This window comes from Molothrus ater, chromosome 16, assembly GCF_012460135.2.
Source record: "Molothrus ater isolate BHLD 08-10-18 breed brown headed cowbird chromosome 16, BPBGC_Mater_1.1, whole genome shotgun sequence".
Taxonomy (NCBI): Eukaryota; Metazoa; Chordata; class Aves; order Passeriformes; family Icteridae; genus Molothrus; species Molothrus ater.
Window position 1 is genome coordinate 3908573 of NC_050493.2, and position 18866 is coordinate 3927438.

An 18866-nucleotide genomic window follows, 5' to 3' on the forward strand; every position below is an offset into this window, starting at 1 on the left:
GCTGCAGTTTAGACTGACGAGAAACAACATGTCTGTACTATTAATACTCAGAGCCCCACTGGAGAATTCCATGTGACTGGGGCTTTTAGACTGTTTTTGAAACATGCTCAACATCCTCTAATCTTTTTATACCACATGTATCAAATACAGTTATTAATTGAAGGGCAGTTCAGTGTATTTTCCAGGTGATGCTCAAGCTCCATTTACCTTCAGCCACAATTCAACAGCAACTTTAATCTGCAATATGAGGCCCTGTAACTCATCCTCTGCTCAGCTCAGAGCCAGACCTTTCTCCTGCTGTCATTCTTGTACTTTGGAGCAGAACAGGACAGCTTACAGCTTTCTCAGCTGTTAGAATGATTCTGCAAATATGCTTTTCTTACAGGCTGAAGCAAATCTGACACTGGTCTCCTTCAAGGAATAATGAGCTGTGCATATCCAACACTGTTCTCAGAGAACGGCTGCCCTGGGAATTATCTGTGGGGTTTTTTCCTCCTGCCCTCAATAATGGTGGCAGTGTGTATGCTGAGTCATGCAGCAAGGTTGTACTCAATAATTAATATATAATCTACTTGCACAGAAATTGGCTATTCCGCTTTACTTGGGGTTTATTGGATTTTGATTAAACTGTTTTTAAATGTTATACATGTCCTAATGAAAAGTTACAAGTGTCATCACTCCTAACATCCCATAAGATTCAAATAGTGACAAGTCAGTGCAGTATCTTCTCATCTGTGTTACCTTTAACAGTCAGTTTCCAACCTCTTGCTTGAATTCTTTATTACTCTTCCAAAATATGTCATTTTTCTGCAACCATTTTCTGCATATTGCTTCAGGACTGTATTTTTGCCTGATTATTTTCTGTTACCAGACCAAAAATGCTTATTCATTTCTATGTAATTTATCACATAAGCTTCCTCCCCAGATCAAAGTTCAGAACAACCACATTAATCCAATTTTCTTTACAGACTCCAATGCCTTACAGCCAGTGCCTTCCTTCAGCAACACACACACAGCCTTAATAACCCAGGATATCAAGGTGTCAATTTGAAAACCTCATTGGCTGACATTAATTCTAAAAGCAAATTCATTTCTGCCTTTCCATCTTGTCTCATCCTTCATTTTCCTTTATCCATTTTATCTTTCCTATTTGCCACATTCCAGGCAGACTTTGCATTCATGGTATCAAGCCTGTGAGCATTTTGGAGTGTTTTCTTTTCCATATGCCCATATTACCTTCTGCTTTGCATAGCACTTGTTATGCATGCATGATCACAGACTATTTCTAGCATTAATTAAGACATGAAATTAAAGTGGGAAGTATGCTATTGGTCACATAATACAAACAACACAAATTTGCTTTAAAAATGAAATTACTAAAGTGTTAGCAAACCTCTTCATACTGTCAGAAATAATAATGTTTACAATCTACGTGCCACAGAACAGCCAGAATTCACAAGTGGATTTGGAATATTATTTCCACTTCACAAAGATACACATGAAACCCCTGAGCAGTTCATTTAGTTTAGATACTTGTCTGGAAGAAGACAGAGGTTTGTGTCTCCTGCTGCCTGTCAAGCCATGCAGCTGCTGCCCACAGTGACCCCAGCCCATGACCAGGGCTCCCCCTGATTGTCCAAGAACAGCTTTCCTTGAAATCCAATCAGGAATTTTAGCAGAAAAATGTCATTATCTTAGAAATTGAATGTGTCACAAGACCATGTTTCAGTGAACTTCTGACAGACACAAGCACTGTTCCAAAAGCAGTTTCCCAGATATCCTGCCCAGAAACCCAGACTCCCAAGATTTGCTGTTGTAAGGAAATGAGCCAACACGGATTGTCCAAAACCTCAGGGCACCCAAGATGAGGAGATGTGAGCCATCTCATCATGTCATTGATCCAGAGCTGAGTCCTGCATCTTCTAGAAGCCCAAATTACAAGGGCTGTCACTGTCATCAGTGATTTACTCCATCACCTCTTCCCTGTCTCTACAAGCAAAATGAGTAACCTCCCCATTCCCACAGCACTAACTCTCCCTCTTCTCACTGCTACATAAATAATGCCCTTATCAAGTGCCTCATACAAGGATTCAATCCATTTCACATGTTTAGAATATTAATTTTTCATGCAAACAGGTTAACTGGATGTTTTACAAGAGCTTGCACATGCACATTTCTGCTGAATGTGCACCTTGGCACATTCAGTGTGCAGCCATCTCCCTGACCCCAGCACTCTGCTGCTTTTCCCTCTGCTCTGCTGCAAAACCCAATCATGGAATATCTCTGGAGCAGTGGTGTTAATACAACCCATGTAATGTAAAATAATAAGTAATAACAATGAAATGCATGGTCCCTGGGACTCTGTGATAACTCCAGGTAAAAATAATGCCATAAACTGGGAATAGATTCATAAATAAATTTGCACTCAGAAGGATGACTTGTTTACTTAGGCACAATGGAAAACAACACATTATAAACACCTGCATTAAAAAGAAATTATAACCACAACTTCACAATAAACAGTGAGGGATATCATCATGTACCTGCCTTACACAAAGCAAGCCACCAGACAAAGGGCTCTGAGGGTGATTTGTGGAGGGCATCTCCTCTCTTAGGTCCCTCTCTTGCACAAGGAGTTCAGCGTGCTCCAAACCAAGCAGGAAACACTGACCTCCTTTAAAGGCCCAATCCTTTATCAGCAAGGCTCTTTGTATTCATTAGCCTTTGTGAGTCCTGCCTCAGCCCCAGTGTGCCACACATGCCCCACAATTTGGGTACTCACGATTCACACTGAGATGAATGAAGGGACTGGTCTTGTTCTCCCCGTTCTTCTCGTTGACTGCCTGGACATAGTAACCTCCTGCATCCATCAGTGACACCCCCAGGATCACCAGCTGGTTCTCCAGAGTGATGGCTCTGTTTAGGGAAGAGAAAGATCACACTGAAACCAGAGAAATCTTATCCACATAACACCTCAGACCTGACAGCCTAATATGAAATTCACTGGTCATATCAATCAAGATGTTGCAGAATGAAAACCAGCCCCACTTCAAACACACAGGAAATAAAGAGCTCAGATGCCTCTAGGCCTTTTCTGTATTTAGATCATGTAAGATGCTTATGGTGACACACATAAACAGCTTCAATGTGTGAAACAGGGGCAGTTTAAATAGCAGTAAGAAGTTATGCAAGAATCAACAAATGACACTGGTGACTGCCAGGCTGCATCTTTGTGGGGTCACAACAATCCTGGCAATCATCAGGATGCTGCAAAGCCAGATTTATTGAAAACCTTCTCAACAAGTGAAAGGCAGCCTATTAAAGAGTGACACTCAAGCAATAACACACAGTTCACTGAAATAAGAAAGTAAAAATCAAAGACAGCAGAACCTCCAAAGGTAAACTTTCTGCACTTATGGCATCACTGGTTATCCCCTCATCACAGACCGGACTATGGGCTGTCACAGAGATGATCTGTGTGGAGAGGGAGGGCTTTCCTTTCATCCACAGCAGGTAGGACAGCACTCCTCCTGAAGGAGTCAATAAATGTCATTGTCTAAAACAAGTCTGTTCTTAGAGCTGCTGCATAACAAAGGTTTCTGTGGACTCCTTCACAGGCAGCTTTACACACTTGGCTACTTCACTTTTCACATGGATTAGATGGCCTTTTCTTGACTATACAGGATTAACCTAAAGGAAACATGTAAATATTCAAGGGTTTGAGGAACAGGACACAGGAAGCTCAAAAACCAGGCAGATAAAAGAAAATGTAAAGTTGCAGGGAAAGCCTGTGGAGCCAGGAGCTCATCTACTGCAGCCTGGGACAGGCACAGGCTTGGAAATCAGAGTGTAAGGCAGGGAGGAAGAAACTCCCTTCACTTCTAATACTTGATGAGAAGCCATGCTGAGTTCAGCTGTGCTATTTGATACAGCACTGAGCATGAGGTGAAACAACTTAGAAAATTATTATACTGGAAGAAACAAATTCACACATCAATAGGCTCAAAAAGAATGAGCACCGAGTCAAAGCATTTGTGCACCAATCAGTCAATAATAAACACCCCTGCATTCCATCCTCCTGTTTTGCCATGGGGTGGTTACCCTTAGTAATAAACAGCTATTTTACTCTGAAAAAACCCCAAGTAACAGTGGAAATCACACATTGCTAGTGCAGCAACCTGGTTTTTATGCATAGGGAGAGCATTAGAAATTACAGAGAGAACATGGCTGTGTTCAAAGCCAGGCACTTAATTCATAACACTTCAATTTCCTGATGTGGATCCAAAGAAACCTGAACTTTTTTAAAGCTATCATGGAATCAGAGAACTATCTAGGTTGGAAAAGATCTTTAAGATCATGGAGTCCAGCCCTGCCAAGGCCACCACTGAACCACGTCCCAAGTGCCACATCCACACAGCTTTTAAATCCCACCAGGGGTGGGGACCCCACCACTGCCCTGGACAGCTGTGCCAGGGCTTGAGAATACTTTTGGTGAAGAAATTTTCCTTTATTTCCAACCTAAATCTTTCCTGGTGCAAATTTAGGCTGTTTCTTCTTGTCCTATCAGGGAGATGCTGAGCAAGAAGGATCCCCTGAGCCTCCTTTGCTCCAGGCTGAGTCCCCCCAGCTCCCTCAGCTGCTGCTTAGATTTCTGCTCCAGACAATAATTACAAAACACTGCTGAAAAATGAAGCTAAAAGTTCAGCTCTGAAATCAGTCATCACACATCACCTAAAGATCCTGTTTGTAACATCTTCCTTGGCAACTTTTATTGTAAAAACTACTAAAAAAAAAAAAATCACAGTACTTTTTTTTAAATTCAATGACACGGTACTAGTTTAATTGATTTAGAAAATTAATCAAAGAAACTGTGATAGATTTACAGAGTGAGGATATAAAATACAATTAATAGGACATTTGATAGAGCAAATAAAGATAAAATTCCAGTGCAGTGCTAATAATTGAATAATACAAGACAATTACACTCACACTCATTTCTACTTTCATTCTAAAGAAAGCAGCATTAAAAGATTCTTTGAAAATACTGAAATACATTTCAGGCTGCTTTGATTCCAGGTAAAACTGCACCCAAAGTTTTAGAGGTGATCCTGTAATACTGTTGAGATGGACACCATTACTATCTGCATTAAATTGGCTGAGAATTTTGACACTTAACCCATTAAGCTCATTACATACTAATCAAGAGAAAAGGAAATGAAGATGTATTTATGAAGGAAATTGTTTAAAATTAAGTGGGCCTTTTTCATTTTCATACAAAAATTTTAACTGGAGTGTGAGCAAAATGTAACATTTGTGAGTGAAACGTAAGTAATCTACATAAGCATAAAAGTTTGATATTAACTTGTATAGGAAAAAAGAGAAGATAATGCAACTGCTGAAGGCAGCTCTTAGGGGTCATCAATTACATGGTCAAAGACAAATTAAAACTCCACAAATGAGTTATTGATATCTTAATAGTTCTGTGAAAAATGGCATGTCCTGAGTTCATTAAGTGAAGGCAGGTACAGAGCCAGGAGCCTCCCGGCTGCAGTTTGGGAGTTTTATTTACATCACACATGAGCCCTGTGCATCAGGAAAATCAATTAGTCACATTTTAAGGACTCATTAATTCCAATGTTTCTAAACCACCCAAAGCTCCAGGCCCCAGCCCTTACCAGGGCTGCAGCCACTTTCTGCACAACAGCTGCACAGAGTATCCAAAAATTGGCTTAGCATGTTTTTCTTGGGTTTATTGTTTGTTTTCATTGTCTGATATAACTTTTAAATTCTGACAGCACCACTGTGATGTTCCAAGGAAAATCTGATTCCTGGGTGCTCAGTTTAGCAGCACATTTGATGAAGATGACTGCAGCAGATGGAGTGGACCTGTCAGTAATTCATACCCAGCGCAGAACTCATGAAAAATATAAATATTGCTTTTTTAAAGCAGTATCAAACTTAACTCTATCTACCATTTTTGAGACAGGAGCAAGCAGCAAGCAAACTAAGCAGACTGATCCTCTGGGATTTCTTAAGCTAGGAAAGGAGCATTTTAAAGCACACTTTTTAACAGAAGAGTTTTTAGGATTTCTCTGGAGCCCAGCAGGAGCCTGCAGGGAACACAACAGGCAGGGCTGGCAGTGGGAGGTGGTTGGGATGGTGGATCCAAGGTTGTCATGTCCAAAAACATCTCGGTGGCACCTTCACCACAGGAGCTGGAGGCTGAACCAGGCTGATCTCAAAGCAAAGGCAAGGGGGGGCCTTTGAGATGACAAACTGTGTGTAGGGAATGCTGTTTAATCAAAAGTTATGGACTGAGGGGATGGGAAGAGGCAGCAGTGATGGACACAAATCATTGTACAGTCCATTATTCTAAACACCAGGACACAGAGCAGCACCTTCTGAGGTTTCCTCACTCCCACTCTCTGCAGTCAGAGCTGAGCATGTGGATACCTGGTCTAAAGTAAAGCATCCTGCCCATGGCACAGGGAATTGATCATCTTTATGGTCCCTTCCAAACCAAACCATTCTATGACTCTGGGCACTCGGGAATTTTTAATTGCACCTTTTCAAGTTGTCCAAATACTATAAACTCTGCTGCAAATAATCTCTAAGCTTGATCTAAAGCTTATGGGAATTCTTTTGTTAAGATCAATGGGACATGAATGAGACTTTTACAAGTAAAGATAATTTTTCAAAGGGGATGCCATTCTTATGGCCTTTAAGAGAAAGGTTTTGGAGTTAATGCTGCAAATGAGCCCTTCAGTATCTCAAATAGGTGGATTTAGATTAATTATGTTTTTTATGGGAAAATACCAAAATCTACCCTACAAGTGGATAATTCCCCAAAGTTAGATATTTGTTATGTTATTAGTCTAGCAGATTACACAAAAAGTAGATAATGCTGGGTTATAAAAACATAAAATGAAAATCAGAGTAACCTGATTAGGTTCTCTCTCAGAAGGCACCATCTGCTTCTGAGCCAGCGTGCAATATTTTAGTACAAAGACCTTCATAAAGCCTCTTTTCCAATATTACCTCCAGCTAACACGATTATTAATCCCTCTATACCAGATATTTTTTACCAGAGAGTCTCTGTTCTCCTTTCAAAAACTTCTGTCCACACTGCACAGCAAGGCCCAGGCTCCCCATGCCCCAGACTCCAAGGAATACCAGTGATGCAGCCAGGAAAGGGAGAGATTATGGACTAACAACAAAATAATTACTGCAAGATTTCCCCCATGGGTTTTCCCTCTTGGAAGAACAGGGATCTGCTGTAGTTGCACTCACAGCTGTTCCAGGGGATCTCAGTGCATGCACAGCTTAACCCATCCAGCACTTCACCACCCTCACAGCTCCTGGTGCTGAGAGGGAATTATTAATCAAAATTATTTAAATATACATCTCTCCCAAACAGCCTGTGTTTCTCAGGACTCAATCACAGAGAAAACTATTTGTGTTTGTGCTACAGAGCAGCATCTCCACAGGGATGGAGCACCAAGAGCTGTGACTGCATGGCAGCTTCCTGGGATATTATTCAGGTTCCATGTACATTGTTACTGCAAATCAGCCATCTATTAATAAAAATTTTATACTTCCACAGACACTGGATATTAAGTAAAACTGCACTGAATTCAGAATCAGGGCAGTTCACCTCTTGCTTTTCTAGCTATGTCAGGGCACAACACGTGTTTCTAGGAAGTGACTGGGATTTCTACTCATGGAAACATCCAGAGGTTGCACAAGAATAACCAAGACAGTCCTAATGACCAGGCAGAGGCCAAACACTACCCTGAAATGAAGGACAACCAGCTATTGATGGGTTTAGCAATGTATTCCCATGAGGAATGGAGATAAACAGCAGAGTTTCCACATTTTAGAATTGATTTCCCTGTTCTCTGTTTTTGGGGCTTGCAGGGTCTTGGTTTAACAAGGCTGCAGACAACACTCCCTGTGCTTCATGAACACCTCACACTAAATCTGGTCTGTGTAAAGCAGCTGGAAGGCTGGAAAGGAAGTTGATGGAAAACTGCACTTGACAAATCATCAGTGATCCATGACCTGACTGGAAAGTGAGAGCAGGTACAAACCCACAGGGTCTGTCTTTGGCCTGGCTTAATATTTTCACTGGTGTTTGTTGACTGAATATAGATTTCACTTACTAAATCTGCTGATAAAGTCCCAAAGACTCTGAAAGACAGAATCAGAATTACAAATGCAGGAGATCTGCTCAAGCCTCTCCACTGACTGAGAGGTTTGCAGTTCAGTGAACAAGCTCAGAACCTTGTACTCGAGAAAGAATAAGCGACTGAGCAAGAGGCAAACCTCACGAGGGGGTGTGCAAACAGCATTATCACTGGGAAATCTAAGAAATAACCCTGTTTCTCACCCAGCACGGCCTCCACTCAGCCCTGGCTGTTAGATTTAAATGTGGGTAATTCAGGAAGAATTCAAACAGCACCAAAACACTATCACAACAATCCACTCCCCTCATCTCCCATCCATCTGACCCAAAGAATCATCCAGAGAATGTGACATGCAGGAGAACAAAAAAACCCCAAAAAACAAAAACAAAAAAAAAAACCCAAAAAACCACAAGACAAAAAAAAAATCCACAAGACAAAAAAACCCAAACCAAAACAAAAAAAAACCCCAAACCTTAATTCATCATAATCATCTTCATATATGTACAAGACTGGTATAAGAAAGTGTCTCAGATTTAAGCAGAATCACCAAATATTGAGCCTTGTTATACAAATCTTAGCAGCTCACCCTCAGAAAGCTTGTTTTTGGTCTTTGGAGATAGAAGCTCCCAGAAAAGATGCTCAGATGAATTATCCCAAATGTATATTTTTAAATCATGCCCATATGAAGCAATTACTTGCCTAGAGATTAAAAACCCCACAAAACCAAACCCAAGATAATCACTATATAATTGATCACGAGAGAGATGCTTACAGGGAAAGACAATGCTGCCAATGCAGAGGCAAAGAATTACAGCAACAAACTCAGGAATAATTCCTAAGTACACTATTTATGTTTAAACAGTTTTTTTTTCCTCCCCAGGTTTTCAGCAGCTTCAATTCTTACTTAATGCAGCTTAATTATTATCACACAACTTTGCTCCTTGGGTTTTTTTTGTTTTGCTTGCTTCTTTCTTTTAATTATTATTACATTTTAAGCAGCAAGAGTTAGTGCAGCTGATATAAGGACTTGAATGTGCTTAAATCCCAGCTCCTGGGTGTTATCTTGCTGAACCACACCGAGGTGTGGCTGGATGTGCTATGCCAGCAGCACTCCTCAGGATAATAGAAAAGAACAGACTTTCAAGACAAAATAGAAGACATCTCGGTCAATAACAGAAAGCAAAGACCCAGAATAAAATAAGACCATTTTCTCCAGCCTCCTCTTCTTATAAAACTCTTACAGCATTCAAGATATTTGTAAGCAGGGTGTCTATTTTTCTTCCCTCTCCATTTTACGGTATAATCAACACTTTGAACTCCACTTGTGCCATCACCAGCTGTTGCCATGGACATTGCTGGCAACCACAGGCAGAAAGAATAGTGGAAAGGTTTTTTCTTAATACAAATGGGTTATTTAAACAAAACATTGCAGTTAAAAAGTACCATAGGTTGTTGATTTACACAGCTGGCTGACTTCACTGACAGCAAGCACAAAGACTATTTGTAATAATTTGGGATTTTATAGTTCAATTTTCAGAGACAGACATGAATATTGCTTCACTTTATGATAGTTCTCCTGAATTGATTATTTAAGGTGCTGTGGGTTTTTTTAAACACTGATTTGTTCCCCTTTCCTTCACTGGGGAAGGAAAACTTGTGTTATTAAATTATATCTTCATTTCTGATAAAACATGTCAGCATAATGGTATGTGCTCTAGTGCTTTGTGGTGTAGAGAGGAAGGGTTTCCTGTTGAATATTGTATATTCATACCATTACTTCACTGAGACACATTTGTTTCTAGTCAGAGTACACAAGCCATGGCTGTGAACTGCACTAACGATAAAACAAATTAGCAGCAGCGTGGCCCAGTCACAGGGCAATGCCCTGAAGGGATAATTGATCATGCAACAATGACAAAGGAAACTTCAACCTCTTAACAGCATATTTAACACATATATTTAGATGTGCCACAACTGTGTCTACTTAAATGCTCCCAACTTTCCTTTATTAATGTTCCTGACTCTGCCCCAGCATCATTCCTGCCTTTTGAATTCCTGATTTCACACATATCTCATTCAGAACCGTCTCTATTTTCACACAGGTGTAGCTGAGAATAAGATTTGGCACAGCTGGGTTTGAGAACATGTAGTCTTATGGACTCAGAAATCTGTATCACAGCAACTGAAATAGCCACACCATTTGGAAATAAAATATCAAATCTTGGGCTGGTCAGTGTATTTGCTCTGTTTTCTCAGATGAGAAACTCCTTCAGCAGCAAAATACATGCACATGAGTATATTTAAAACTGATTTCCAGAGTACACAGAGCAGGGACAGCAATCCTCTCTCTGGAACCAGCAGACCTCATGGCAGCTGATTTTCATCACTGAAGATGAAACCCACAGGTGGAAGACCTCAAGAGGCCAGTACCTGCAGTGGCCACTTCTTATTGTATGAACCAAAGGCTTTTGTTTCCTTTTAATGCCAGAAAAATATAACTCCAGCTTAAACCCAGCAAAAATAAATATCCAGGTGTCCCACACTTGCTCTACAAGAAAGAGGAACAGCACCAACCTGGCCACTCAGTGCCTTCAGGTGATAATAAACACTCCAAGGGATAGGAAAAGCTGTACAAGACATAACTTGTAGGAGGCAATCTTGTACCTCAGGACTAACAGCCTGGTAGCCCCTTAGTTTTTAGATCTATTACCCTTCCTTTTAATGGCACCAAATCTTTAAACAAAGAGAAAGGATATGGTAAAAAGTGGCCACTGACCCAATCATCAACCTCTGCTGCTGCCAGAGAGCAGCAGCACTACAGCAATTTATTTAGACAAGTTTTACTATGAAAGATAATTAAAGATTTAGAGGCACAGATCAATAGAACAGCAAACACTATCTATGTACAGCACTGCAGTTTGCCAAGACCAGCATTTGTGTTACTGCTGCAGATCCATCATACAGGGCTATTACAGTGCCTCAGGTTTGCTGTCTACATCAAAACAGGGATTTTGTGGGGTCATTTCTACTCACACACCATTAGGACACACACTACTGCTGTGCAGCCGAAATTGAGCACAGGCCCTGGAGCCAGGTAAATCTAGGTTGGGTTATGAAGCCTTGGGTGAGTTATTCAGCCTTTCAGTCTCTAGGTTTTGCCAAGAGAGAAAAAGGACAGCACATGTATATGTTTCTTTTTAGGTAGAAAAAATATATCTGGAGGCTTAAATAGTTAACACCTGTGGCACTCAAAAGATGTAGAAGATTATGCAAGTGCTAAATCTTAATATTTTTTACCTCCCCTTGCATTTCAGTTTGACTGTCAGGCATTTGATTACAATTTCAGGCAAAGCAATGATGTTCAACTCCTTCAACATCTCCTCAGCTCAACACACCAGGCAGGTGAGCACTGCTTTCCAAACACCAGAATTCCATGGAATTGCACAATTTCCTTTGGAAGAACTCCATTGTACTTGGTACAGATGCACTCAGTAACAAACACACAGACTCCACCAAATCCTGGTTATTACTGACAGTGGTTCAGAAGCAGAAACTTCAAGCCAGTCAATCACAGGCCTACTTTTTTTAATATCCATACTGTAAACATTTCCAAGCACTTCAAGTTAGCAACAATAAAACATAAAAACCACTGGTTTAAAGAGAAGAAATAAGCAGAAATTGAAAAGGAAGCAGCAACTCTTTATTTCTATCACAAATAGGCCATGCAGTGACCTAAAGTCAAAGCCAGGTTGGATTCATTCAACCAAATGTTGAACAAACAGATCAGGACAACCACTGGAAACTATGGAATGAAAAGAAAACTGTAATGTCAGAGCAGCATTTTCTGTTGTGGTTTCTGCCCAAACACGATTTCCTGTCAATAGTGTGTCAAACAGCACAGTAAGCTACTGGAAACTATTGTTCTACCAATAGCACTTCATCTTTTAAGGTACATAATAGTCTAAAAATACAAATGGATAATTTTTCAGAAATAAAAGGAGGAATACTCCTTTCCAATTAATGAGCCAAACATACACAAAGCTGTTGTGTAGCAAAGCTATAGAATTCTAAAAGGTGGAAAGCAAAGTTATAAGAAGATTTATGTAAGAAACTGAAAACTATACCTGCTCCTAAGCATGTGATGATCCCAGTTCCAGGCAAAGCAGCACTATCTGCAGTAAGATCTGTAACACCTCAGTGTAAACACCAGAATATTTTAAAATAAAGTGTCCCAATATGGCAGCAGCTTTCTGGCCACAGAGAGCAAGGCACAACTTCCCCGGGCCCTGTGCTAGGGAAGGCTGTGAGAGCAGAGAAAATAATGAGATACAATTCATATCCTAACTTGCTGCACCTGTTGTTGTGAACACTTGGCATGTGTTCTGGATATGTGTTTACCAAAGGGTGGTTTTTGATTGGCCAATGGTGATGGTGTTTGGATTCAAGGACCAATTGAGTGCACCTGTACGTGACTGCGTGTGAGGGTGATGGGTTTCTTAATAAGTAGAGTATAATAAAGTGATTGATCAGCCTTCTGAGAAGCATGGAGAAAAGGCTAATTATTACCTGGCTGGGGGCCTGCAGAAACATCCTAGAATAGAGGCATTAGACATTCCAAAGTAAAGCTCTTTTTTTGGGATCCTTTTGTATGTCCTGTTTGAAACCCTGTTGTAGCCCTTGTCTCCAACTCATCGCGAACACTTCAGAGGCCAGCTCAAGTGTAAATGACACACAATTAAATGACCATACAGATGTTTATGCTTTCAGCATAGGTGGTGTTGCCAAATCTGGGCACACAGGCACTCTTTCAACTCCACTGATTTTTAAGTTACTTGAAATCAAGACACAGGTGTTTTTGTATGACTTACTGCATATTTGACTTCTGAGTCTAATGACACAAATTTCCTTGCCCTAGAGCAATGAAATACATCCAGGACTTCTGGCTGTAAAGCTTAAGGAAGTCAGAAGGCCAAAGCTCCTGCAGTAAATCTGGCCAGTCCTCTAGTGGAATGACAGCGACTTCTACTTTAGAAATAGTCCCAGAGGTAAAATAAAAAGTGAAGAACTTCAACTCCCTCCCAATATTGAAGCTTTAAGCATCACACTTTCCCTCTAATGAAGGACAACCCTGCCTTGTTTGCATCTGCTGCATGATCCATAAACATTGTGCCCATCGAGCAGGTCAGGGAAGCCCTGAGGTGTCAGCAGACACAGCATGGTTTCCTGGATTTTATGGCTACGAGAGGCTTTGCAGAGCATTTTTATTCTCAGCACTGAAGAAACACTCGGCTGAGTTCCGTGGCAGAACAACTCACAAATCCTGGGGAAGAGCATCTGTGATGCCAGCCCAGCTTGTATTCCAGGGCTGGGAACACAGTGCTCCACACCCTGCTGGTGCAAGTAATTCCACTTAAGAGCTGGACCAGAACAGAAAACCTCTGATGCCCCCAAAGTCTCTGCTGCAATCTGTCTCCCTGTATTTATCTCTGTACTTGCAGACATTCCTGCTGCAGAGGTTTTAGGGATTTGCTCCTGCAACGCAGCAAAATGCTGCTCCCTGCAATTCCCCTCATCTGGAGGAGAGCTTCTATTACCCAGTTAATGGCCAGTAGACACAACAGTTCCATCACCTTCAGTTACTGACTCTTTTTATCCACTTTGCCCTGTAATGAGGATCTCTGCTTGCTCACATTTACGCAGCGGCAGCATCAGCTCTCCCCTAATCCTGCCACACATAAAAATGGAAAGATAGATGCAGGAAAACATTAAAATGCCCTTATCACTTGGCTGCAGGGGTATAAACTTAAAATAGGAGATTGTTTTTTCTGTTGGAAACAAACAAATAAATACATTTACTTAATTTTCTTCTTAAATAATCCTTATGAGCATTGCAAGGAGCCTTTGATTATTACTGGATAGATAAACACTGGAACATTCCATTCTATCTTACCCAGGTTAGATAGAAACAAATCCAATTCCTTCCTGTACATGTTTTTCCCAGGTGCATTAACACGCTCTTTACATTCAAGAACCAACTTTTATTACAAGCTGAGTGTGTAGGGAACAGGGAGATAGGGAAAGAAAACAGAATGAACAGAATGCTAATGAGAAAGAAAAATACAGCCTCAACAGCCAATTCCTTTAATTAGACAGACGTCTATGTTTTTAACTTCCAAATTTTTAATCCTGTTGTTACTGAACTTGAAAGATGGAAAATAGAAACAATGCTCAAATAAACCCTGCAGGCTACCTTGCTAAAGGAAATGGGAAAATTAACCTCTTATCTCCTAAGATGAAAAATAAGTGTTTTATAAGAGCCAGGTCCATGAGGCCAATAATAACAATACACACGCCTCAGAATGAAGTCCTGAAAGCAGAGGTAACAAAGAGGGGATAAGGAACAAGTCATACAGGATGGGGAGATAAATGTCTTGTTTTCTCCCATACATTCTTCACCAAGTAATTAAGAGATTAAATACATATTTGGTTATACTGCAGCCCTTACTCAATCATGCAAAACAATCAGAAAAATAACCATATGCAACAAGTCCTGCTAAATTAATAATAATGAAACAGAAAGCCACTTGCAGGTTTGAGGTACTTAAGTCTCATTTCTTGATAAGGATCTTCATGCAAAGGGCCCAAACAAGTTCACAGAGTTTCCTCAAGGTAGTAAAAGCACATTGTTCAAGTGGTTAATATTCAACCCAGAAATGAAGTCAAACAGGTACCCAGGGATTGTAACTTAGAGCTAAAATTCAGGATTACATTCCACAGACATGCAGGCTCACAGTTCCTCAATCCATGCAAGCCTACACTTCAGCTCTGCAAAGTCAGAGAGACTGCAGGGAAAAAGGGAAAAAGGGAGCCATGGCACGGCTCGTGTCTAATTGAGTGCTTGTGTATGAGAATGAGCAGGAGAGAGGGCAGACATCCCACAAAAACACACAGACACATCTCAGGAGAGGTGTCAGGGCTGCCTCTTGACTGATCCCTCTGTCAACTCAAGCACTGAAGTTCCTCCTCCAGCTCATTCAATAGCCAAGGTTTTTGATGTCAAGACTTTAAATTCTGTTCCCCGGTGCCACAAGTGAGCCAGGAGTGTCTGCACAAGGCTAGAGTTTAAATTCTGTTTTAGTTTTTATTCTGGCATGATAACATGAGCTTTAAGACCTCACAATACTGTTCTACAGATAATTCCAGCCTGCTCAGTTTAGATGACTTCACCCAAAAGGTCACAAATGGAACGTGTTCCTTTTCCTCCCTCTTTCTTTACTCTTCAATGCAGAGTGGCAGCTGAAGAGGAGTATTTGAGAAGAGAACACAAGTCACCTTCTCAAGAGCAGAGGCAGCACCAACACCACTGCACTGTTTTCCCTCCTAGGGCAGCAGAGGGACTGTCTCACTTTAAAGCATCTCCTCACTCCAACAGCAATGGAGACAGAAAGGAAAAAAAATTCTTCACCAAAATCCAGCACTTTTGTAAGGAAATTTTCTTCCTACATTTCTATTGTCACTCAGGAGCTGCATCTCTGATGCCTCAAGGATTTATGCAAATACTCTTTGTTGGTAATCTCTACAGCAAGAACAACATTAATAGAAAGCATTTGCCTAGAGAACACAATTCTCCTTTTCCACAGAAAGCAGCTGGAGGTTTATGAGAGTTACTGAGCCCCCTGAAATGCTCTTCTTCCTCCCATCACCCTTTCCTGCTGCACACCCTTCCAGCCAGGGACACAGCAGTGACTCTGTGCATGCACATCCCGGCCCTGGGACAAACTGCCAGAGCTCCCATTCCTGGGAGCCACACCAGAACGTAAAGGGTGATGTTAAATGAACCTGTGAAGATGGATGAGGACCCCCAAAACTCTGCATTTCCAAGCTGTATTGCTCTGGGTTCTCTGCTTGCTTTTTCTACCTTTGTTGGGGTCAGAATTGATGATCCATTACCAAAATCCATGACATGACTTTTTTTGTGCCTGGGTGCAGGTTCAAACTTCTGATTCCAGGGTATAAATTCTGTATACATATATTGACTACACCTCTATAAATGCCATGTCTATATAAGTGATATACAGAGTACAGAAAAAGTCTGTAATATGCTACAGATTATATTTTTGGAATATATCTACAGATCCTCTATATTCTACAGGACATATCTATAGATATTCTATCTATAATAGGAAGTCTGTTACATATTCTCTATCTACAGACAACTTTCTGTTGGAAGGCCTGTGTTGCAGAGTCTAAGCCATCGTTAATTAAAAAAGACACCACTCAAATTACATTTTACTCTAGTCCTTCATTTGTGTCTTCACACTGCCTGCATTTCATTCTTCAGTCAGTTGCTTCAAGAACTCCAGGGAGAAAAATAATGTGTTGCTGTGAGGATATGCCTGTGCTCCTCTTTAAGCTTTAAAGTTGGCTTCCAACAGTCAAAGAAATAGCAGGAAAGGGGAAGGTTAAAAACTTTGCTTTTCATCTCTGCCAAAACAGTAAAAGAAAAATGAGATTGCTGAATAGCTGACTGACTGCAGAATCAACACAGCAGTGATCTGCCTATAAGCTGCAAAGGGCAAACCCAAGGCATCTGCTTAAAAGCTTAAGCCAACTGTGGGATAAAAAGTAAGGAAGCCACAATAAAACATAATTATTACAGGGGCTATAATTATGGCATTATTCTTTGGTGTATTCAATGTTGTGCACATTAAACCTTGTACACTGTGAATATTTAATGATTATATGCTTACTCAGAGCCCTTTCATGTCCTTAAAATACAGGTATTTTTCATGTATTAAGAAAAAATTGCACATAATTTTTTTCCTAAGGGTCTGCTGTTGAAAGAGATGGACAATATTCTGTGAGTCTTCTGCAAATTTAAATCTCAAAGCTTTGGAACCTGTGTGTTTACAGTCACTGCATGCCAATTTTCAGTAGTTTTTGGAACAATACTCCACCGTCTTGACCTCAAGAAAACAAAATGTAACCTGTGAGTGGTCAGCTGCAGCTGCTCTGTCTTGTCAGCTGCAAGAACTTCCCATCAAAAGTAGCAGCAGGTCTCTAAGGAGTCTGAAAAACTTTGGATACATGCAAACATTCTTCATAGAAACCATCCAAAGATGTATTTCTGCACTCAGGAACAGCAGGAAGGAAGATTCACCACTGCCAACAGAGCAGAAAGCTCAGGAGTTTCTACTGAACTGCCTCTCTGTAAACCATGCACCCAGGAACCATGAAAAGAATTCAGGTTTTAGTATGTAATACAGTATAACAGGGCCAGACATACAATTTCCCATATTTTATAAGGATATAAGTGAAAAATTACCAGATTTTTTTTGGCATGCATTGAGGCTTTAGTACAGTAAATACTGGCAATGGCTTTATGATATTTTGCATGTTCCACCCTTACCTGAATGAAGAGCACAACTTGATGTGTCTGGGTTTTTATATTGAAAAAGACTGACTTTTTAAACAGCTTATTGATTTTTTTGGGGGGTCAGCATTCTGGGCTGTTGTAAGATTGCCAATAGCTTTGCTTAAAATGTGACTATTTCCAAACAGCCACCTTTTAATCACTGCAAATGAAAGCAGAAGAAACAGATTCCAGAAGTGCTGGTTGGCTCATCCTACCAGGATGGGAAACTTGCAAATCACCCAGCACGGAACTGCTGCTAACTCTTCTCAAAGTACAATTTCCCCATTTTCCACCCCTTTGCTGGTAACTTCTGGCAGACCAGACCTCCTCACAACTCACAAAGCAGGATTGAAAGCCCTGCTGAAATTAAGATGTGTGACATCTGCTGCTCTACTTGTACCTACCAACCACAGGGGGGTCCAGAACAACTCATTTCTGACACATATAAACATATATTTGCTGTTAAATGACCTTTCTTTTTTTGTTTTGTTTTGTTTAGGAGATTACAATTAGTTCTTTTGGTTGCTTATTACAGCATTTTTTTTCCAAGAATGAGAGGTGAGCTGACTGACATTTAATTTCCATATTTCTTTTTTCCCCTTCCTAAAAACAGCCATGACATTTCTTGGTGTTTTGCATCCCAGGCTCACATCCTGCATTCATTCCCCAGGATAACTGCCAACCATTCCAAAATCATTCCGTGGCTTCTCCAGGTAACCTAGATAAAGATCACCTGTCCAATTGATTAAGAAATATTTAAGCTGTGACATCAAGTACGAGGGATGGTTATATATGTAATAAAGATGAAATATTGCTTGTTTTCAAAAGCACCGTGATGTTCTCATGTTTTTTATTATTACTTATTTCCAATTTATTACCTCAGCAACGCCGCATGCTCTATCATTCCAGCTAGCCAGGGAGCACTTCTGATCCCCAGGATATGGTTTGTGGCCTTGAAAGGATATTGAGTTAAAAAGAAAATTAATGTGAACTAAATTAAGCCCCTCAATGCATGCCTCACTTTTTAAAACTGAAGCTAAATCACAGAACCACAGGCTCCCAGGTTGGAAGGGGACCTCAAGGGCGATGATGTTTGATAAGGCTTCCCAAGCCTCCATGGCAATCCAGCCCTGAGCATTTGCTGCTTGCTCTGTGCTGCAGCTGCTCCCAGTTCTCCATCTGGAGGACTCCAGCCATCCAGCACAAGTCCCAAGGTAAATCTCAGGCTCTGGGAGGAAGTAATTTAGATGCTTGCTAGAGCAGCT

The 18866-nt window shown here is 40.7% G+C and overlaps 1 protein-coding gene across 1 annotated transcript in view; it reads right to left on the reverse strand.

The window, feature by feature from the left end:
* The window catches only part of SDK1 (sidekick cell adhesion molecule 1), a 382295-nt gene that overhangs the window by 199290 nt on the left and 164139 nt on the right, over window positions 1–18866 (reverse strand). Inside the window, 1 exon segment of the mRNA XM_036392619.2 lies at window positions 2783–2916. Coding sequence (XP_036248512.1) covers window positions 2783–2916 — 134 coding nt within the window.